At 38.5% G+C, this 23,176-nt stretch overlaps 1 protein-coding gene across 2 annotated transcripts in view; it reads left to right on the top strand.

Moving 5' to 3' along the window:
* The window catches only part of SMAP1 (small ArfGAP 1), a 275,010-nt gene that overhangs the window by 204,709 nt on the left and 47,125 nt on the right, over positions 1 to 23,176 (top strand). For both annotated transcript variants that reach the window (XM_019520491.1, XM_019520490.1), the window contains one exon: positions 8,393 to 8,477. In XM_019520491.1, coding sequence (XP_019376036.1) covers positions 8,393 to 8,477 — 85 coding nt within the window. The remainder of the gene's footprint in view (positions 1 to 8,392; positions 8,478 to 23,176) is intronic.

Genomic DNA, 23,176 nt, shown 5'->3' with positions numbered 1-23,176 from the left:
ACAGGAACCTTTCTTCTGTATCAAAATGTAATTCTATCAGTGTATTGTGTGTAAGCAGTTTAGGGCCAAATCCAATATGGGTTTGTATGTACCTGTGACCCACAGGGTAGTCAAGTTTGGCCTTGTTCTGCAAGCCACAGAATTCAGTACATGTAAATTTTGCCATTGCTTCCACTTTGGACAGAATTGTTCCAAAGGTGTTGGATTTCTGTACTTGCCCGGAAAAAAATTAGCATGGTCAGAAGTGGAAGGCTTAGGTACCTTAGGGTGCCTGTAGATGTGCAGGGAGGCTGTTCAGGAATTACAGCTTCTCAGAGCAGACCCGACTAATCGAGCCTACTGTAGTGTACTATTTATCATGCTCCAGCCAGCTTCCATGACTCATGTATCAGCATCCCCACACTTCAAAATCACAGCAGGGGCATTTAAGTAAAGCTCATCAAAGCACCCCTGGCTGCCATTCTGAAGTGCAGGGATGCTGATACATGAGGCGCGCTGGTTGGAGTGTGATAATTAGCACAAGATGCTGCAGACACTTTAATTAGAGCGGCTCTTGGAGAAGCTCTAATTAAAGTACCTCCACTGCTGGAGCTTGTGTAAAAACCCTTAATGAACTCCCACCAAGCTTTCCAGATTTCTTTCCAGTTTGGTAGTGGAAAGGTGCTGAAGTCCCTGTAGGGACCCAATCCATTAGGGGTACTCCAAGTTGATCAACAGCATTGTATTCAGTTACAATATTGCAGTGGTTGGTGGTGGCACTCCTACTCGCATTCCCTTGCCTAGACTTCTGGCATGTGTTACCTTTATTGCACAATTGAGATACTGTGACACTCTACACCAGGGGTTGGCAATGTTTGTGGGCAGAGTGCCAGAAACAGCAGTAACCTCAACCTGTAAGATGTTGGTGTCCCAGGGGCGGGAGGTGGTAGAACTGCAAAGGACTCGATCCTTGCCATGGTAGCGCAGCCCCGGCTACTTCCCTGCCATCCACCCTAAGGCATGTGCGTCGAGTAAAATGCTTTTGCGTGTCACACTGGCATGCGTGCTGGGGATTGCCTACCAGTGCTCTATCCATAGAGTATATAGGTGTATCCAAGATGGCCCTAAATTTAAGATAACTCCCCAATAATTAGATTATGTAAATTTGTTGTAATTTTCTGTGTATAGAATTTAATTATTGGAGGGCTGTCTTGCATTCGTCTCTCTTACCACTACAGGAGAGCAGGCAGTGGGGACAACTGGTGGTATGGGAAAGTCAAGCAGCTTGCTGCCTGACCCTCCATTCCCTGGCCCCATTTAACGGCCTCTGCTCCCGCTTTCCCAATTTCCCACCTCCCTCCCACTTACACTTGCTTCAGCACTGGCAGGCTTTGTCCCCACTGTAGCCTGGGGCACAGAGCATGATCCCAGTCCTGCCTCATAGCAGCAGCACAGAGCCAACACAGCTGCTACAGGGCCCCAGGTTGCAGCAGAGACGGAGCCTATCAGCGCCAAAGTAGGGCACCATTGCTGACACTTAGAGATGGGCTTAAGTTTTCAGAATTGCAAATGACTGGAAACACCTGATGTTTAGTCTAGGTCAGGGCTTTGCAATTTATCCAAGTCTATCAGCATGTGGTGACTAAATATGTAGGGGCATCTTTGTTTCCTTGATACTTTCTGCAAAATGAGAATTCCTAGAATAAAGTGTATAATTGCTCTACTGATGTGATGGTGCTAGGGCACCAACATTACGTACTATCAATTATATTCCATTACCCAGGTCTTTAACTTGTTTCATTGGTGTATTGTGGAAGTCCTGAATAGATTGGTCTTATGCATGCAGCACAGATGGTATGCAGTAGTTAAGTTCAGAATGGATGTATTGTTTCCAGCTGACAAGCCATTTGAACGTCTTTTGGCTTAAATTGAGACCTAGGACATTTAAATTTTTAGATGTCTTAATTATGTCATGCTGTTCTTGGTAATTAGCCTATCAAATATGTAATATAAAATAGAATTTGATTCTCTTGTCCTTCTCAAAAACAATTCCTTAACAACTAGAAAATGTTTGTAGGAGAAATAATTTTTCTCCTTTATCTGAAAGAGATAAACAAACCGCTGTAAAATCAACCATAGATGACGCGACTAGAGCAATTAGCAATATGTTACTTACTGATTTATCAAGGTTCAACTAATTCAAGAAATTTTCAGTTAAATTGGATTGAGTCAATATAGTATTATCTTAATACTACAAGCTGTTACATAAAAGCTATTCTTCTATAATACTTTTCTCTTACCAGAATAAAATATTCGTACAAAGTTCAATATTTGCTGCTTGTTTTTGCTGAGATGTATACCGAGCAAGTTTAGGTAAGATTATTTAGCTTTTATCTACTAAGCTACAATACTTGTACATTTTAAATTGCTGATGATACAATAAGTCATTTTGAAAATTTCATTTTCAAGTAAATACTGTTATACACTTAAATGTCACCTATGGAGTAGGACCAAGCACTGTACTTTTTTTATTTTGGAGAATGAATCAGGTTTACCACAGTCTTAAAGGCAAGTCTTGTATGGCTGTAAGTGCTAGAGACTTATGAGCTTTGGCTCCTGGTAGGTTTCCAAACACTGCTCCCTATGTGAAAAAATAGAGTAAGGGGGTAGTGGGAAATAGAGCACCAAAGCAACATTAGGAACAGCAAGGTGAATTTTACTCAGTAAGTTAAAATAATGTTATTAGAATTGCATCTAAAGAGTAATTTTTCAAATAATGGAAATTGTTCATGTAATTCCCTTTTGTATTTGTGTGTTAATATTTTAGAATGGGGGGGGGGGTTGTCCTTAATTGTAACCGTTAAAATATGGAACTGTATCCTGAGTAGTATACAGTGAGTTACCAAAAACTGATAGACTGAACTGTTTCATTATATATTTAAAATATCAGAGAAATGAAAAATGCTGGAGTGGGAAAGTAAATGACTTTGATTAAATTTATACTGAGTAGCTCTATGAATTACAAGCAGTTTGGACGGTGAAGCTCTTACTAATGAAGACTTAATAATTTGAATGAAGTATCTGCTCAGCATGTCTAAGGAAATTACTTTTTATAAAATTATTTCATCTAAGTTAGACCTTATGTTCTTGCTTGTTATAAAAAAAAAAAAAAAAAAAAGTTGATAAATTATAGAAGGTCTAATTTTATCTACTCAGAGTTGATTTGCTTTTTTACATTTGTTAGGATATGAATTTTGTTTTGGTTTATTCATATAAAACCTTAAAGCTGGTGGACTTCCTGAATAAAGATTGATAGCATTGAACATGCTGCTGAAGGCCCATGTGGTGAATCCAAGCTAACCAAACTTTGTGCGATTGAGTGGAAATTTAGTATAGACTACTTTGTCATTTTCCCCAAAATAATAGAAGGGTGCCAGAGAATTTGTAGATCATACACTGTGTTATTAACCATTTGCTTTGGTAAAGGATTTATCATGAAGTACTCCAAATTGCAACTTCTTGTTTTATAAGTAAATTATTTATAATAAGATTTTGTCAAAATGTAATGTTCATTGCTTATTTTGGGGCCACTTGTATTTTGTGCATTTAGGTAATACAGCACCAAAAGGGAGTCTGTATGTATAACTGCCTATATTGAAATTTGGTTGTGTGATGTCATTGTGAGAAACTTAACTGTATATTATTCTTGTACCATATATTCCCAAGGAGTTTATAGTTTTGTAAATGCCAGCTAGGACAACAACAGGGGAAACAGTGGATTTCAGGAGGAAAGAACTAGCAGGATTTAGAGATGGCTTGGTGAGGGAGAAATAGAGTAGATAATAAAGTTGTTGACATTTAAAGAAGGCAATGAAGAAATAGTTTAGTGGACAATATCAGTTACTTCGCGTTCATAAAGCATGCAGATGTAGGATTAAATCTAGAGGGCATTTTTTGACTTCCATGTGCGTGACAGACAGACAGACAGACAGACAGACAGACAGACAGACAGACAGACAGACAGACAGACAGACAATACTGATGAGAAGTAGTAACCTGAGTTTGAAAGTAAGTTTAAAAAACAAACCCAAAATCTTGAAGGATCAGCAAAGAAAGAATGGTGCTAATGTAGAGTGGCTCTGTATTCGTGAGGAAGAAATCATCCAGCCATCCTCCACTGAAGAAGCTGAGACTACTGAGCTACCTTGAAAGCAGGACAAAGCTTCCTGTGGCTTTGACAAAATTTCACAAAAAATACTGTACTTCAAAAGAAGAGTATGCAGTGGATGTTGTGTCTTATGCCCCATGTCATCTGAGAGAGCACAATACACCAGATGCAATACAAAGCTGGGGTTTGATATCTATAAGCAAAATCTGGAAAGGATAGTTTCCTTCTGGCTGGCTATTATCCAGTATAATTTCTAAGCTGTCAGTGCAAACTGCTGGAGAGGTTAATTCTCCCAAGACTTATGCCTAGATTAAAGTAGTCTCTGACTGACAACCAGGCAGGGTTCAGCCTTAATAGGTGTATTTGTGACCTAGTTCTTGCTCTTACTGTTTATATGGAAAATATCTTGCAACAGATGAAGGAAACAGAGGCTGTTTCTTTATTTGACTTGACCAGCAGCATATAACACTTCCTGGTGCACAGGTTTGCTGGCCAGTTGTCCAAATATTACCCTGATACTTCATTACATCTCTGGAAATGATGCTTCAAGAGAGATGATCCTAAGTAATACAAAGAGTTGGATCCAGAGTCTCCAGAATGCTTCTTTTAACATTTTTACCAATAGTCTGCTTCCAGCAGTCTGCACACCATTCAGATAGGGACTTCCAGACAGATTTTAAAAAGATTGAAGACAACCTGAAGTAAAAATATGACAGCCTGATGCAAAAATGTATCTGAGATTTGATATTAGCGAACATAAGGTAGAGAAGATTTGCCTCTTATAGATTAACCAGTCTGTACCTTACAGACTAACCAATGTGTGTGTATGATATCACTCTTTCACTCCCACTCACCGTGTGTGTGTATTACACATTATATATAATCTCACAAGGTTTCATGAGTTACACCTCACTTCATCAGATGTTGTGAAAGAATGTGCAGAAAGCAGAGTATAAAAAGGAGACAGAAATTAGAATATAAAAGACAAGGGGCAGAGGATGTTGGTGCTTAGCAAGACAAGCAAACTAATATTAAACTGATTGATTTTGTGACCACTTTTGTTCCTAACCCAGGTAATTAGCTAGTGCAGGGGTTCTCAACCCCTAGCCTGCAGGCCAGATCTGGCCCATCACCCTGTCATCCAGCCTGCATGCTAGATTTGAGTGCACAGGGCAGCAGAGGGCCTGATCCTGGCATGCAGAATTGGCCAAGGGCAGGATAGGATCCTGGAGTCTGGTTCTGGCGCACAGCCAAATGGTGGTGCAGGGCCCAATCCTGGCATATGGACCCAATTCTGGTGTGGGATGCAGTCTAGCTCACAGACGGGCCCTGTGACACTCATCTCCCCCATGGGGTCAAAAGGTTGAGCATTGCTGAGATAGTGTCAGGACTTTAGCAGAGCATGCTCCATTTCATTTAAACCAACACTGTACAGGAACTTAACCACATTGCAGAGATTTTCTGGAATAGAAAATGACTATTACATGAACCACATTCAGTACATCTAGGAGTTACTTTAGATTACACACTTAATTACTAAGATCAACTCAGCAGTGGACAACCACTGTGTAAATCAGCAGTAACTCTCTGCTACTCGGTCAGCTCCATTGTAGAGAATTTACGGATGTAGTCATTTAGTGGTAGTGGAGAGCAAGATTGCAAATTTTCTTTTCTGAGAAACGCACAGAGGGCATCTTGGCTCTAGCACTAGTCAAGACAGGGAAAATCTCTATTTACTATGATGGTCATCAACTGGATTTGTGTTTATGTATTTAGTGCAGAGGGTTTAACAAGCCAGTTTTTCTTAAGTTACATTAACATAATGGTATATAGATTCAGAGGCACATTAGATTTATCTTAAATGTGTTCATTGTTGTAAAGTACCAGTTCATAACAGTACACAATAGCTCCTCTTCCTCACTGTGTATACCATATATTGAATATTTAGTGTTTAGCATGTCTCGGGAACAGTCTTCTCTGAAAACTGAGCATGAGTCTACATAAGTAAAATTATTCAAAGACTGAGCTTGCACACATGATTCTCTTTATGATTCAGTGTAAAATTTAAAATTAAACAGCTCCACCCTTTAAATAGTAAAACCTGTTCACTTTCAATTGCTGTTACTGTTATCACTTTTGTTTTTTTGAAAGAGACTAACTCTCCTTCTCATAGTTTTGAGTACTTTTATATATTTTTCTCCATAATATCTACAGTTGGATGAGGGAGTCAAGAAATGTATGGATAAGGAGGGCTAAGTTGATACAGTGTACGTGGATTTTTTTCAAAAACCTTTTGATGAAGGTCCTTCATCAAAGGTTGTTGACAGGGGATGAATCATTCTACACATGCTTTATTTGTAATACTCTTCGCAAGCATCTGCTGCTTGCTAATAAAGCCAAAACCAGATACTGCAGTAGATGCACCTCTGGTTTCACCCAGTATAGTGGTTCTTATTTACTGGTTAATTACAAGGGTACTCACGGTATATACTGTGACTTATGAGGAAGCAAGGGAATGCTTTGGGAATATTTCTGACATTGGTAGAACACCAGTACTTAGACAAACATGTTTGTAGGCCTGCTAAAAGTCTATTTCTAACTGTTCTTAAAACTCGCGTATATTGGTTTGTTTTCACCAAATGGGTTTTTAAGTAAAACAACAAATGTTGCAAGACTCATTATCAAATCATAAGAGTTGCAGTACTGTATATGGATAGTACCTCTGTTCTTCTGTCAGATGTATTGAATTTTTCTATAATAACTGAAAAAATATAATTTAGGGCTTATTATCTATATTCGTTTTTCTCTGTAAATTGTTCTTACTCCCGTTTTGGTCTGTTTGTATATGTAATGAAAGCCTTTGAATAGTAGACAATCATAGAATTAAAACACTCATTTGACAAAAGAAAAAAAAGAGGACTCAATGGAGTCTACTCTTACTGCATTTTTAGATTAAAGTAATGAGATTAATGCCCTATGATAATCAGTACATTGCTAAGCAAAGAAGAATATTATTTACATTTCAGCTGTCTAATTCTTACTAATGAATGCAAAGAGGTATTTTGCTTTTTAGGAACACACAATAGCATTTGAAACTAGCCCTGTCATGCATTATTGCATTTCAATATGGTGCTTTCAGATTTGCTATATTCAACAGAAATTGATATAATAAAAGCTGTCTTGTGCCATTTTAACTGTAGTTTTTATTGTTTTAGTAACGTTTGGTATATATTGGCAAACAATCAACAATATTTTCTCAAAATCATAAGACCAAGCAACATAACAAACCATTTCTTCTCACAATTGCAGTGAACCATACATTTCCTACAACAGTTGAAAAGGAACCAGACATAATTTTCATATTATTGTGTGCACCTTTCCTGAAATGTATGCGTCTTTTAATTTATAATTTTATTATAATTTTAGTCATAATTTAGATTTAATGGAATGAAAACATATCATCATACCTTCTGTTCCTTATACAGTTGTCATTTTGATTGTTTGCTTGAATTCTTGTTCAGAATCTTACTTTTCAGTAACAGATTAATCATAATATTTCTTTCAGTTCAGCATCAACTGATTTTATAGATTAGGTTGTATGTACAAGATTCTCATTTGTTCCTATATCAACAAGTTAAACCTGTGAACACATATTTTGTCTCAAAGGGCTGTCTCTGCTGCCTTGAGCAGCCAAAATGTCTGCAATTCAGTTGATATCAGGGCTGCCAAATATGTTTTTTACTTCTCAGTCTTCTTCAGTTTTGCCCATTTTTCTGTTTTTATTTCCAGCTTTTTAAAAGCTCATAAACTTAGCTTTTTTTCTCTTTACAGTGACAGAACTATACTGATTGTGTTAAATCAAAATTAATTGCAACTCGGTTATACTCATAAATCATTTGTTTGCTCACTAACAGTCTTAATAGTAAACAGTAAACATATTTTTGGTATTGAACTTGTCCTAAATACAGTAAATTGTCCTATTATGTTTAGAATGTGAATGAATGCTTGTAAAAGAGTAAGTTTTGCTATTCATTTCCTAATCCTACCCCTCACTTGTTCAGTTTATTTCTTTAGAAAATTAATTCGGCTTAGTCAGACTGCATCATACAAAGTTGTTCTATAAAGTATCTGTGTGATATGTATTCAAGGATGCTTAAAGTACTTGTATCAGTAAGTTGCTAACAACAGACTCACCATATATTAATTTTTTTAAATGTATGAATGCAATTTTTTTCCCTTCTAAAGCCTCAGAAGAAGGAGGAACAGCCGTTAGAGCCTAAAGCAAGTCCGAAAAAAACACCAGAGCCCACTATTGATCTTTTAGGACTTGGTAAGTAGTAAATAAAGGAATTATCTGTTACTGTTGTAAAAATGACCACAACAAGACCTTGCAGCCCCTATAAAGAATATAAACTGCTTTATCTTCTATGATGTGCCAACCAGTATTCTTAGCTGAACTTGAAAATGACATAATTAATTCTGTTAAATTCCAACTATAAAGAAAAACTGTAATGGAGGGGTTTGTGGGGGGCAGCAGTCTTTTAACAAAATTCAAGTAATGAGGTCCTTAGAGAAAAGGAAGACTAGCAAAGTGCTCTTCAAAGTGTTCTTGGACAGTGGCATTTTAACATTTAAAGTACAGACGTATATTTTTTTTACAAGACAAAATAGTTAAGCTACTGTGTTACGTTTCTATAGGGAGGGTACACATCTTTCATGATCTGTTAGTTTCAAAGAATAGTTACCAGTTCCTGTTGACTACTGCCAACTCTAATATTTGACTTGCAACCTCAGTATCCTTATTTGTTTTTAATGCCTTGTGATGACTTTGGAGATTATTCAATTTAATATTACACGCCTTGCGTTCCTTCTAGCTGGAAGGTGACAATGTATTTGTCTTGTAAGGAAGCTAACTTTGATTCCAGTAATAGTTTATTCTTTGTAATGTCTGTCTACACATTGCCATGTTTTTGTTTTTTTCTCCATTCTTCAATACACCACATTCCTAAAACTATCTGATCTTCATAGTTCACAAAATTATAAATATGGGGGTTTTGGGGAGGTTTGAGTGAAATTAGAAAGAGAGAGCTCTTCCAACTATATCTTTTTTTTAATTATGTATTGTTTGCTTTGTATTGAGAAAATATTTTTTCTATAGAATACTGTGTTTATTTGCATACCACATCCACATTTTCTCCAAAAATTAACTATGCCAAATTTGGGTGCGTCTTAAAGAAACTAATTTCTGTGCCAGAATAGAGGCAGAAGAATGCCTGAAAGGCAGCAGGTGGCTGTACACTAGTTTAGCCAAGGAGAAACCCTCTGACCAAATGGAGCACAGCAAAGTCCTGTTATCATTGTCATGCCCCCCACCCCGCTTCAGCCTGCTGCAGGACCAACACAGCTATAGGTTTAACCCTCTTCTGCCAGTTTGGCAGTGATTGCAACTGTTGGCTGAGCAGCAGGGAGAAGGGGAGTGGCAGTAACTATGGGACACTGCCCCCGCTTCATGCGATAATGTGCAAGCCAGTGCAATGGCAGAGAAGATTCTGGAAAAATCATTGTCGTTTCCCCCTCCACCTCCTTCATTCCTAAAACAGGGTGCATGTCTATTTTAGCGGCATGTGGTATGCAGATAAATATGGTAGTTGCAGCTGGGTATTCTCCTTGCTAGTAAACTAACTGGTAAGTATCATTCACATACTTTTTTGATGTAATTTTATGCAGTTATATATAAGTATAATTCTAGTATAAGTTTTTAAAAATTGAACAGTTCTGGGAAGAGCTTGATAGTCCAATTACTAAGTATAATTCTTATTTCTTTGGAGTATGCATAGCTTTATCCTTTTATTTTTTTAACCTTGGAAAAACAGAAGCCAATTCTTAATTCCCTATTCAGAAGTGTACTGAATAGTATCACAGTATAGTTTTGTCTTTGTCTGTACCTAATATTTTCCATTCAGTTGTGTTCATAGTCCAATACTATGCGATTGTGAATCTGTGCTAATGTTAAATATAATGGAATATTCTATTAGATATAAAATGTATGGTTAACTACTGCAATTTTGCACATGTCTTCATGCTATCTGAAGTCGCCTACTATAAGAGACCTCAGACCTGGTTCTCAAACATATAAAGAACAAAGCTATTCAAAGCTGATGGAAATCTTATCCTCCTTTATAATAGCCTTAGAAATTAATCTTTTTCTTCCTGTTTGTTCCCCTGAGTTGAGGCCTTGTGGCCTGTGGCATAAACAATTACCAATTATAAAGCCCTTCTAACAAAAGTTGTTGTTGTTGTTTTTGGTGGATTTTTTTTACCTTAGTGAATGTTAGCTAGTCCAGCGAGCTACTTAGGAAATAAAATTTGATAATTATAAAGACTCTAAGATGATCATACTTCTCACATTTTTAACAGGCCTGAATTGAAAATAAAAGTGGTGTTACTATCTGGCACCAAAATTAGGACTCTAAAATAGTCCAATATAAAGACTCCACATTTTTAAATATTCTGGGGAAAAAAGATACCTGGATTAATAAGATTATGCCATTAATTAAAGATAAAGTGGTAAGTATCACAGAATCATGGTGTTGAAAGGGACTTTAAGGATCATCTGACTTAGCCCCCTACACAGATTCATTGTGCCCTTTCCTTGAAAATATTTGATAAGGAGATTTTTCGACTCATACAGTTTGTTCCATGTCCCTAAACTCTTACTATTAGGAGATTTTCCTTAAATTTGTTCTGATTTTCCTTGTTGTTCAAGCCTATTGTTTGTCCTGCCCTGTGTGGCAGGATAGGTTTTTTGGGGGGGTTTTTTTGGATTTTGTTAATGGCAGCCTTCCATTATTTGGTAACTCCCTCTTAAATTTCCTTTTCTTAAAGCTAAACCTACACAGGTCCTTTATTACATGGTAATTTTGAGCAACTCTTAGAGCTCTTAATCCCTGGATTGTCTGCAAGTTAACAACCTAAAGTGGTTTTAAGCACTCATAATGTTGCTCAAAGTTATGCTGCTACAGGTCAGGATTATCTCTGATCTGCACTACTCAGCTCTTGTTCTATTGATGTGTGGCCAGTCCCCACAGATGTGCTGCATGAGTTGAAGTCCTCTAGTGTCCAGGATATTTCATGCCACCTCCTGTAGAACAGGAATAGAAGTCTGCCCTGGCTCACCAGCTCTCTAGTGGAAACTCACAGCTACAGATCCTGATCCTGCCTCTGCTTACCAGGTCTCTTGTGGCGAGTCATAGCTCTGCAGGTGGGGGACAGTCAAAGAAGATTTCTGGACTGAGTGTGACTGTTTCAAACTCCAAGCTAGCATTAACACTGATCAACATTTGTGCATCTTGCAGTATAAGGTGTAATAAGGCCAATAGTTACTTCAGCCTGTCAGCCTAAGGGCCTTGTTACATGGTAGTATTGGTGGCTTCTGGAGCTCTTAACCCCTGGATTGGCTGGACATTAATGCCTTTAAGTGGTTTAAAGTACTCATTATTCAATTCAAAGTTATGCCACTTCAGGTCAGGATTATTTCTAATCTGCATAACCTCCTTCCTGTTCCATTAAATTGTGGCCACTCTGCAACATTTCCTGTTGGTGAACTTTGATTCAGGCATGTAGTAAATCCCATTTTACACCTCTGTTTCCCTATACCAGTGCTTCCCAAACTCTTCCTTAGTGTGACCCCATTTCCTCAGTGCATCCCTTCTCCCCCAGATGCCCCTCACTCCCAACCCACAACTCCCTTGCCCTTCTGGTGCCCCTTACTCCAAACCACAGCCCCCTGATCCTGCCGCCTCTTCCTCCCAATGTGCAGCCCCCCACTCCCACCAAGTCCCTGAGCCAGGGCCCATAGCCCCTTAGCCCTTACCAGAAGCACCCAAGCTCTGGCTGCTGCCAGAGCGGATTGGCTCCCCCCTATCCCCTCCCCTGTGGGCAGCATGGCTGGAGCAGACCCTGTGGCGAGGAGGCTCTGGGCTTGGGGCTCCCTGTCTTGCTGCCCTCATGCCCTGGGGGCTCCACAGCCCAGTGGGCAGGGCCTGGTATGGGAGGGAGCACCATACTGCCACAGGCTGCCAAGCCAAGGTGCCCCCTCTCCACGTGGCAGCAGTGGGGACACAACTCTGCCCTGCTGCTGCAATTCACCTTAGAAGCCATGATGGTGTAGTACTCCCTTCTCTGCTGGATCCTGCCTACTGGGCTGTGGAGCTGCCTGGAGCTGGTCCAGCCCTGTTGCAGCCCTGCATCTCACTGTAGGCACATAAATCTTGCAACCCAACTGCTGATGTTGTGATCTCATTTGGGGTTGCTGTCTGCAGTTTGGGAACTGCTGCCCTACACATTGTATAGGGAACTTAGATACCAATCCCAGGCCTGTGGCTTTTGCCCCAGGGGCCAGATGCCTTAAGATTAGAAATGGCAATGCTTAGTGTCACTGTGCCTAAATCCCATTATGGATAAAGTCTAAAGCTACTTGCCTGAGGCAATAGCAGAAGTCTGTAATGGAGCAAGGAGTTGCACCTGAGTTCCAATCTAGCTCCAGGCACTGAATCTTCCTTCCCCTGTGATATTGTTTATAAGCAATTGCTGTTCGAGACAGAAATGTTGAGAGAGAAAATAATGAAAAGCACTAACCATTTAAGTAGAGGGCAAACAGAGAAATAATTTGAAAATTTAAATAAGTTCACATTGTTTTGCATAGCACAGGTTAAATGCGCTCTTCAAGTTTGGAGTAATCCATTTCAAAAGAGGTGGAGTAGTGACTTTGACCTGCTGCAAAATGTCTAATAATGGAAGCCATTCAAAGGTGTTTTGTACTGAAGGCAAGTGCTCCAGGTATACCTACAGACATTTTATTTAAACGACCTTTATGTGTTCCTCTGTGACAGAGAAATAGGAGTAGCATCATGCTTTAAATAATGAACTCTAAACTCAGTGGTTATTATAGAATATTTATATTATTTTAAAAACATCTTCCTGTTAAGTTACATTGTGAATGAACAAAAGACAGCATCTATATAGAACATATCTATTAACATAAACTCATTGTAAGTGCAGTTAGGCAGTGATGAAGTCATATTACAGTACCTAGCTCAAGATAACATGAACCATGCAATAAGGATCATTCTTATAACTTCTTGGTGATATTCAGTAACTATGCTTTTTCTCAGCATAGTAATGTCCAGTGAAAATATTAGGGCTGGGAGAGGTTCTATAGTGTAACTATAAATACTATCATAAAATCTGTTTATAAGGCAACAAGGAGTACAGGTTTCCCTTGCCAACCACAGTTTTGAGTATCCATGCTTAATATTCTGTATACCATTTTGGCTACCATGGTATACAGTTTGGAGTAACCACGGTTTTCTGTGGCCGTGCATCAGCCTGCCGCCTGCCATTTTTTCCCATAAGCCTTTTGTCGTGCCAACAACAGAAACTTTCAGGAACTTAACCCCAGTGGTTAGTGAGGGAAACCTGTACTTAAAAATCTTCCTATTAAGTAAGGAAGTATGCTTCAAATAGGAATATATCCAGTGTAATAGGCTACTGCAAAATGAGATATTTTGAGAAGCTAATGAACAAATTTAGTAAATGTAATGTGAGGAAGATGCAGTACCCTTTGCAGTACTAGGAAGTCAGGAGTCTCTGTGGCGCTGCTTAATCCCAGCAGTATATTTTGTAGTTTTGAATTCACTGATACACACATACTAGTGATAACAAAGAGGCGTCTAGTTTATTATATATTTCAATAGTAAAACAAAGTTAAAAATGATATTATGGTATAGCTGTTTTGACTTGAAGCATAAATGGACATGCATCTTGCTAATAATAGTAATGTGGCCTTTCAAAACTTCTTGTTCTCAACAAAGGAAGCACATAAATGTAGTTTTAGCAAGAATTGTTGGGTTGACTTTGTGACAGCAGTACAATGAACACGTTACTCCTTTTATTTTGTTATCTAATGTTCTAGAACATCACTTTTCATCATTTAAAAAAATTATAATTTGTTCCCCATAAAGTAGTGGTGATAATGCTGAAGTTATGTAAAGAATCTTTACTAATTATGGGATGTCTTCAATTTGCAGATGACATGAAGCATAGTCTTGGAAGGTAACTGCCCCTGTATTTGTCTGTAAGCTGTTGACTCTCAAATTCAGGGATGACTAAATAGTTGTCCATGTTGGCATTTCCTTGTTTTGCATTTTAGCTGCAACTACAGTTAATATTCTGGTTGCAGAATCTCAAACTCCCTTCTGTGCTATTTTGGTAATCAGAACGTCATCAACTGTCCCAGCTGTCCAAAACTCCAGATTATCCTCTGACATCTGAAGTACAAGTAGACATTAGCCATGAATACAATAGTGGCTTATCGAAAATGAAAATGTGAAGGCACAAAATTAAATTTATTATCAAAATGAGTAATATGTTTTATAGTGCCTATGTCATTTTTTTGGTGTAACTAATTAACCCTTAGTTTATTAGTCTGTCACAAACCACTACAGTATTTAAGCCCAAGTCCTTTGTTTCAAGGACCTTGCCATGGCTAGTCAGTCACCTGTTGATACTGCTCATCTGGTCTCTTTTCTACTAACTCAGCACACCAGGCTACTTTCTTAATTTTATCTTTCTGTAATCATCTATGTGCTTTTACTCTCATCAGGTTGATTTGTGTGAAAAGGATTGAGGGGTGGTTGTTTTAAAAAAAAAAAAAAAAAAAAAAAAAAAAAAATGGTGGTTGTACTGCAGGTTTTCTTGGGGAATCATACATATCTACATAGACAACCCATTTAGAAAGAGATGCTATAACTTAGAACTGACCTTTTTAAAAAATACATTGTTATAGAACTTCCCATTTTTGAGATGTTCAAATAATTCTGAAGTGTATAACTCTCCTACTTACAGCACACAGCTTGGGCAACTTGGCTCTACTGGCTGCACAGGCAGCCTAACTCTGCTCTGCTCCACTCACAGACCACAAGTGGCTTGTAGGTTGCCAGTTGGACAGATGTGTTCTGTATCATTCAGCAGTTACATATCTCATTTAGAAAAACCATTAACAACAGATGATTAACATTAAAGTAACTATCCTAGTGTATTTTTAGTGGATGTCGCTTGTAATGGATGATCTGAGATTGTGCTTGAAAAAAGATAAGTAATTGCCATACTTTTTGCTTCGTATTTTATTTTAACAGATTAACGTAAGTAATATAATCAATTTGCTAACTGAAAACATATTAACTGATATATATATGAAGAGTAATATTGAGTAAATGTGATTGTGTGGTGTGTGTATATGTGTGTGTATGCATGCATTTGTCTATTCACTTATTGTTAAAGCATGCTATACAGAGTCACTTCAATTAGTAAGGGCAGAGGAAGTAATACTTCATTTAGAATGCTTAATTAGGTTCATGATGTGGAGCTGAATGTTAGATCAGGGAAATTGGTAAGTGTAGTCACAAGGCAGTATCACTGTAAACACAATGGCACTGGCAAATTGGAAAACTCCAGTTGTAGTTGGAGTTCCATGACAGAAAAGAGCAGCAAATCATGAAAGAAAAGTTATCACACAAAAGCATACGATTAACTTGCAAGTGACTTCCTTACCCAGTAGAAAAGCAGGTCTGTAGTTGTCTGTCTCGCCTCACCTTGTAGTATTGTCTGTGTTCTGCGTTTCTGTTCGTTTTTGCAAATTCATTGGTTTTAATGACTCCCTCATATAGGTTTTGAAAATGAAAACCTGTATGAATAACCAGACCCTTCAAGCATTAATTCTTAGTATAACTTCAGACATACAGCCATGCCATATGGAAACTAAGTATACATTTGAAAAAGCTTTGCCCAAAGTAGTCCTGATTATTCATACAGAAATTACACCATAATGCAAAAATGTGAAGTTGAGAATCTATCCAGATCTATTTCTCTCTGATCAGCTATTCCTCCTGCTTCAGTGTTCCTTTGGAACTGCGCAGCAGGCAGCACTTTTGCTATAGATCTAACGGGTATTAATGGCAGTTGCCGTATTCAAAAACAGTATTGACTTCAAATAGAACAGCTCACAAACTGGATTTCATAGACATTAGGGGATGGAAGGGACCTCATGAGATCATCGGGTCCAACCCTCCCCTCCGCCCCACCTTGCCAGAAGTATACAGGTGTTGCTCCCACTATGACCCAAGTCAACTCTTCTTGGTATTTTTTTTTCTCTTTTAAAGCTTGAGGATTTTGTGATCTGTCACACAAGATGCAGATTTTAGGTATTTATTTCACTTGGTCTGAAAATTTCAGCTAAAAAATACTGTCTTTCCCATTTTAAAAGCATCAGAAAAGATGCCTGGAGTGGTATCTCCCCTCCTTTTTAAATGTACAGTGCTATCTGGTAGCCCAACTAAAAGGTTAAAATAAGACTGTCTAATCCTTTGAGAGCAGAATCGCATCTGTGGTTGCAGGATGTGGTAGGCAGCAGTCAAACATAATCTGTTATACTACCATAAATGCAAAAAGAGAAGGAACAGAAGTTGGATTGCCTTTAAACTAATATCTAATAAATATCCATTTTGGGTTGATAAGTAGGAAGGACAACGTAAAAAGTAAATGAATGTTATGTTTTTCATTACCATTTGTTACTGAACATGAAGGATCTGCCTTGAGTGTGCCCTCATTGCAGTAGAATCTGCCATGTCTAATACTTCATCCTTAGCTACTGATGCATTTTCTAGAGAAGTGATGAACTTAAAATGGAAGTACCAATGATTAAAATAAGTTGTTTCAATGCATTCCAGTGAAGGTCACCATAATAAGACTTGTGTTGCTTATTACTTTACAAATCTCCTGTTTTGTTATTCAGAAAGACTTACTATAAATTCTTAATATCTTTCTCAGAATTTTGATCCATCAAAGTACAGGTTTTGTGATGTAATCAAGAAGGTATTATGAGTTACTGGCGGAGTTAAAACTTTTGCTGTTTTGAAAAATGCATGGTTAGCATTACTCTGTTTGAGCCTTACCATCTTTCTTCTTGCACATTAACAATCCTAAATATAAAGAAAAAAATGGAGGATTTGTAAGATATTTAATTTTACAATAAAAATTTTTGTTGTTAGATTTTGCTACGTATGTTCTAGGTTAAAACTAAAATCTTTGGAAATGATTGGTCAGTTGCCGTTTTCTATTTTTGGAAACATGTACATATTCCTTTCCTACTGTTATGAACAGAAGGGAACCTTACTTGGATGGAGCAATGTCAAGCTGAGAAACAGGCATAGATAGCAATATTCCCACTTTCCCTAAAAAAAAATCTCATGAAAGCTCTTGCCAGAAAGTGCTTATCTTGAGAGGGAGGTGCATTTTTACTATATTACAGATCTCCATTAAGGTAACTGTGGAGTTGTCAAAACTAATAGGATCAACAGTTTGAAGTCCACTTCTGAGAGAAGGCCAAGAGTAGATGTCAGCAGGGACCAGTTAGGAACTTCATTCGTTCCATGAAGGGCCCTACAGTGGATCTGGGCCAAAGGCTTTTGCCAACAGTTGTTCCTTTGCAGATGTCAGGATATTTATGAGGGTAAAACTGTAAAGAGATGTCACATTTGAAACTGTTTGATGTAGATCAAAATAGGAGCAGCACAGTCAGTCAAACACAGCCCTTCCAAGTTGCATTGCAGCTCCTCTGCCTGTAGGGCTAGGGATGGAAGTTGCACACGAACTGGTTTAAGTGACCAGAAACTGTTTTAAACCTGTAACAGAACAGAAGCTCAGTGCATATAAACCAGTTCTCAAATGGCTGGAACTGATTTAAGATAAACCTGGTTGAATGTAGTATCAGACTTAAATGATTTGGGTCAAACCAGTTTATGGAACTTCTGTCCCAAACCCCTTCCTGGCTTAAGATAAACCAGAGTCCCCCAGCATTTTGAAGCCCTGGGCTGCACTCTGCTTTCTGCTCCAGAGAGTAGGGCTGGCCCTATCCCTCAGCTCCTTAGCTGAAGGCTGGCTGACAAAGTATGTTGGGAGGAAGCCCATCTGGGGATGCTGTCCAGTCTGCAGGGGAGGAGGGGAGGGGACTGCCTCCCCTCCAGGCAAACCCCAGCCGGGGCCTGGGGGCAGGGAAGGGAGTTGAACATCCCTTCACCTGCTGAAACCTCCTGCTGGCTGCGACTGTGGATTACAAATCCCAGAAGCACCTGGAAGCAGGAAGAGGAAGTGATGAACAACCATGCAGAGTCCTGCTACTGTAAGTCTGGACTGTAAATCCCAGAAACCTCAGGAACAGAAGGAAGAGGAAATGAACACATAGCCAGACAGCCATGCTCTAGCACCCCCTGGCCTCTAGCCTGAGCTACTGCAGGCATGTGGCTGCATTTCCTGAGTCAAAGGTCTGTTCACTTCTGTTTCAATTTAATCTATGCAGGTTCAACTAACCTGCCAAGCAAGATTGAATTGATTCAGCCTCAGGCTTGTTGACTGTCTGTACTTGGCCCAGGTGGCTGGCAAGAGCACACATCCTGGCAGGTTTCTTAAGGGATGACCTGCACTAGCCTTGTAGATGCACACTAGGATGTCTCAGAAAAAAGCAATAGCTCGTTTTATTCTACATGCTTCAGTGGGAGTGGAAGGGGTACCATGCTCTTGTATGTCTGTAGGACTGGAATAAATCATTTTCTCTTGGGGCAAACGTGACTTCTGTTTACAGCCCAAGTAGCAAAACTCTTCAGCCACTCCATTAAAAGTTAATCTTTCAAGTGGGATTATTGAACAAAAGAGGGCATTGTAGACTTTCACCTTCTTAGATTTTATGGACTAAATCTACTTGAGAGGAAATTTTTCAAGCTAAAAATATTCAGTAAATTTTTCCTTTTTCAACAAAGAATGAGATTATATGGCCTAGAGTAGCTAATCTCTATGTTAATGCAGAGTACATCATTAGAATCCCATACATTTAATCAGAATGCCATAATAATGATCTGGATTGAGCTACATCGTTACTGTATAGTTTAGATATGTGTTATATTTAAATAAACAGTCTAAGGTTTTGGGGTACATACAAAACAGATAATCCTGAGGTTTGCCTCTTAGCATTGCTTCTGTGGAATTAACAGAAAAGTAGTAATGAAAAGGAACTCTATGCATCACGCCTCATCTAAAACATTATTGTCCACTATGGATAAATATTTGTTTAATTTGAGATTAAAATTAGTGACGGCCTCTATTCTCCACCATAAAATATGAACCATTTATGAGTATATCCAGTGAAAATGTTGGCACTACTACTAGGAATAATACCAAGTGGAAGGAGTAATATCAATAAACATCTTAAGATATGTACTCCCTGGTGCCTTTCTGAATTTTCAGTCTGTTGGAGCAATGTTCTTTGGTCATGATTTTCTTAATATATTAAAAGTATAAATTAGCCCATTACATTTTGTAGAAAATAATTGCTTACACAACGTCTGTATTATCACTATATACTATTTTAAGAACATTTCTTTTAACTACTTAGGTTTTATAAAATAGCCAGGTAAAAATTATTACTGTTGTGCTTTTTATCAATAAATCCTGTCCTGGTCTTATAAAACAGAAGGAGTGAAAAGGCTCCATGTTTGTCATCAAGCTATACTTTTACAAATGCTTGCCACTATTTTATAAAGATTTAGACGTGATGCAATGAAAGTTTCAGGATTTGGAAATGTGGAGTCCCATGGTATTAATAATTTAGTATTCTTCAAATATTAAACAGTGGTGCTTATAAACTTTACTATTCTGCAGCACACTTAACATCTAGCTGTTCTGTAGACGCATGAAAATTGCAAAATTAATTTTAAACTTCCAAAATGGAAGCTTTCACATCATTTTCTGGTTTTTCTTATGAGCGATCCAACTTAACATTTCAATTTTTATTTTATTTTCTTAATTGGCACAATTGGACCATTTTTAAATTGAAATCTACCTGTTTTCATTAATACTCTCTTTTCTGTGAAAAATCTTACTTTTAAAAATTGTAGACAAATAATTGATTGGGAAAATATGCAGATTTTCAAATTTTTATATCCTTAATGTGAAAATGACTGTTTTTAGTTCCATGAATGTTCAAATTTCAATTTCACAAAATGGTTTTAAATGACAACTTCTGTGTCCTAAGTGGGAGCTTTGTCACTTGCTCACTTTTCTTATCTGGCCTTGCGTGGATATTTCCTGAAAACTCTGCCTTTTAGATGCAAGGTCATTTCAGATCAAATGTATAGTCATATTGCTCTCCAGTGGTTTCAGTCTACAGGGAAAATATGCAATAAGAAAAGATAAAATGGCGGATTGTAGTTACGAAGTGGTAACAAACTCTTTGTATCACAATTTGTAAATTTTCTCAGACATTGGACTATACAAAACAGTTGTGAAAAATTGATTAATGTTAACATTTTAATAAACCTGTTATTTTTGAATTTGAATACATGTTTAACTGCACATTATATTACTAAGGACATAACATTTAGAAAGCAATGCTTAAAGCTGCTCTTTTAATGATGGTAGTTTTTCCAGAAAATATCTTGGGATGTTAAGATAACCAGTTTTTGTTTTTAACCCAGCATTTTCTTGGGAGCAGGGCTCTATTTAATTGTTCAAGTTAAATGGTTCCCAAACCAGGGATTGAAGCAGTTAGCATTAAAGTCATAAACTCCATGAAGCCTGTAATTCACACAGGCCTGCAATTACATTTTGTGCCCTGGGTATAGGACCCGTGTCCTTAATTAACAGAGGTCAGAGACTTGCTATGCATCAGATGTACCACAGGAAGTGCTGCTGTGTCCTCAGTTACCCTGTAGTGAGAACTAAACTGGGGCAGCTTATCAGTGAATAAAAAAGAGCCTAACTCACCCTAGCTCAGCTTTTATTTACTGTAATATAGTCATAGATTCACACCCAGTTCTTTACTTGCACTTAACCGTGGGTGAGAATTTGTGCCAGCTGCTCCATGTTACCATGTTTGTTTGTGTCTGTCATTACTTTGTGGTAAGCAAAATCTAAATCAGGGATCCATAACCCTGTCTCATTCAAAGTAACCTGACCTGGCTTAGCCCTTGCTGTCAAGTCATTTTGGGCACAGAACTGGTTAACAGAGCAGCTGAAGCTTGGTAGGTCCTTGCCTTTGTTAATCAAGGGCATGTGAAGTTATAGTAGTAACTGTGATTATGGAGTCTCACAAAATTATCCCCATTAGAAAGATGACTGGAAAACATTTGGGAAGAAGAGTTCATAGGCAGGGGAAGCTTTCTTTGGATATTGTCTGAGGCTACAATAGACAAAACCTCCAACCTAAAATGGAGAAAAAGCTTGCCTGAGGGGAAGAAGACTCTTGCCTTAGGGACTGAGATGACAGTTCCTAAACTCAGCATTGTGCCCTCAGCTTGGGTGATGGTACTTATTAGTGGGGCTGAGCCCCACAGTAATTCAGGTGTGAAAGATGGACTTACACCAACAGGTAAGAAGGAGGGGTTGGGGTTGTGAGCTCAGCAGAATTGGGAAATGCTAGATTGAGATTGTCCAGCTTAGCAGCCAAGGGTCGTGTGCCCTGTGGACCTCACTAGTGGAAGCGTATGCCACAGGGCCCCCATGGACTCCCTGCTGCACCAGGCATGTGAGCACTTTTCTTCTTAGTGCACCAGGCACATGAGTGCAGTTGCCTCAACTCTACTGTCAGCTTTCTGAGCATGGGGTCTTCCACTACACCTTGCTGTGGGGTTCCCTGCCACTGTGGACTGTACCACATTGCTCTGCCCTGTCTCCTGGGGCAGAGCAGGAAGCAGAAGCCCAAGGGAGGGGAAATTCAGAGCATCTGGCAGCTGTTGCTGCAGCAGGAACAGTGCAAAGGGGCAGTGGCTGGGGCAGAGCCAGGGGCCCCAAACTAACACCTGCAGCTCACAGGCAGCCCTACACTAGACTGAGGGAGAAGTCATTCACGGGTAAGGAGCAAGAAGGGCAATAAACCTGACTGTTTTCAGGATGGAGTTTGAAGTCTATAAAAAGTATATGGGAAATATGAATATTATCATTCCTGATGACAGCAGAAAAGGACTTCCTGGGTTGTTTCCAATGTGCCAGAGTCCTTCAAGACTTCCTAAGAGCAGGGGAATCTCAATGAACTTGAGACCTCATTTTGCCTTTGCCTCTGAAGTGCTTGAGTAGATCAGATGTGCAGCATGGCACAGTGGTGTGTGATATGGTTACGTGTTATGCAGAGATACCCAAACTCGTTCTAAAAAAGCTAGCTTGGGGACCGGGGGCAATATAACTGTATCAATGCGGGTCTCTGCCTAAACTCTCAGTTAATTAGTCTGGGCAAATCACAGTACCAATGTGGCTATACTGCTTCTGATACCAGAGCTAGCTTAAATATTCCTGCATGGCACTGCATTATGCTAAAGACCAAGAGAGGCGTGTTATGTCCCCCCACCCCATGTGTGTGTACAGCTGGATATCTGCACAAACTTTAGACAGTTCTTGAAGATGCTGAATTATCCTTCCAATTTAAATATTACTAGGTTGTCTTTGCTTCAAACCTTCCTCTCCCCTCACCCCTGCTCACTTACACACCTTTCTGCAGTCCATTTAAGAGACTCTAACAGGCTCTGTGATTATTCTTATGGGGTCCCAGTTCCACTGTTCTTGTGCATAATGTAAAGTATACAGTGGTATTTTAAATAAATTGAATTATCAAATAGGAACATGTTATATAAATTGGAGGTCATCTAAGAACACGAAGATGGATATAAATGGAAATGTTGCATTTGTGTATGTAATTAGATAATTTAGTTTTATATAATTAATATTCACCTAATTCTGAATATTGCTTTATATTTTTAGAACCACAAGCTACATTTTGTATATCTAGCAAATGTGCTGTTTGCAAAAATAACATTTTAAAAGTATCACACAGCTGTATACAAGCATCTCTTGTTTTCTTTTCCAGTATTTGTATTTATTGGATCCCCTTTTTATGAAAAGGTAAAGTAAATGCTAAAAAAAAAAAAAAAA

The sequence above is a fragment of the Gavialis gangeticus genome, unplaced genomic scaffold, assembly GCF_001723915.1.
Source record: "Gavialis gangeticus isolate Ggan-Ray unplaced genomic scaffold, GavGan_comp1, whole genome shotgun sequence".
Classification (NCBI taxonomy): Eukaryota; Metazoa; Chordata; order Crocodylia; family Gavialidae; genus Gavialis; species Gavialis gangeticus.
This window is presented reverse-complemented; position numbering and strand designations above follow the sequence as displayed.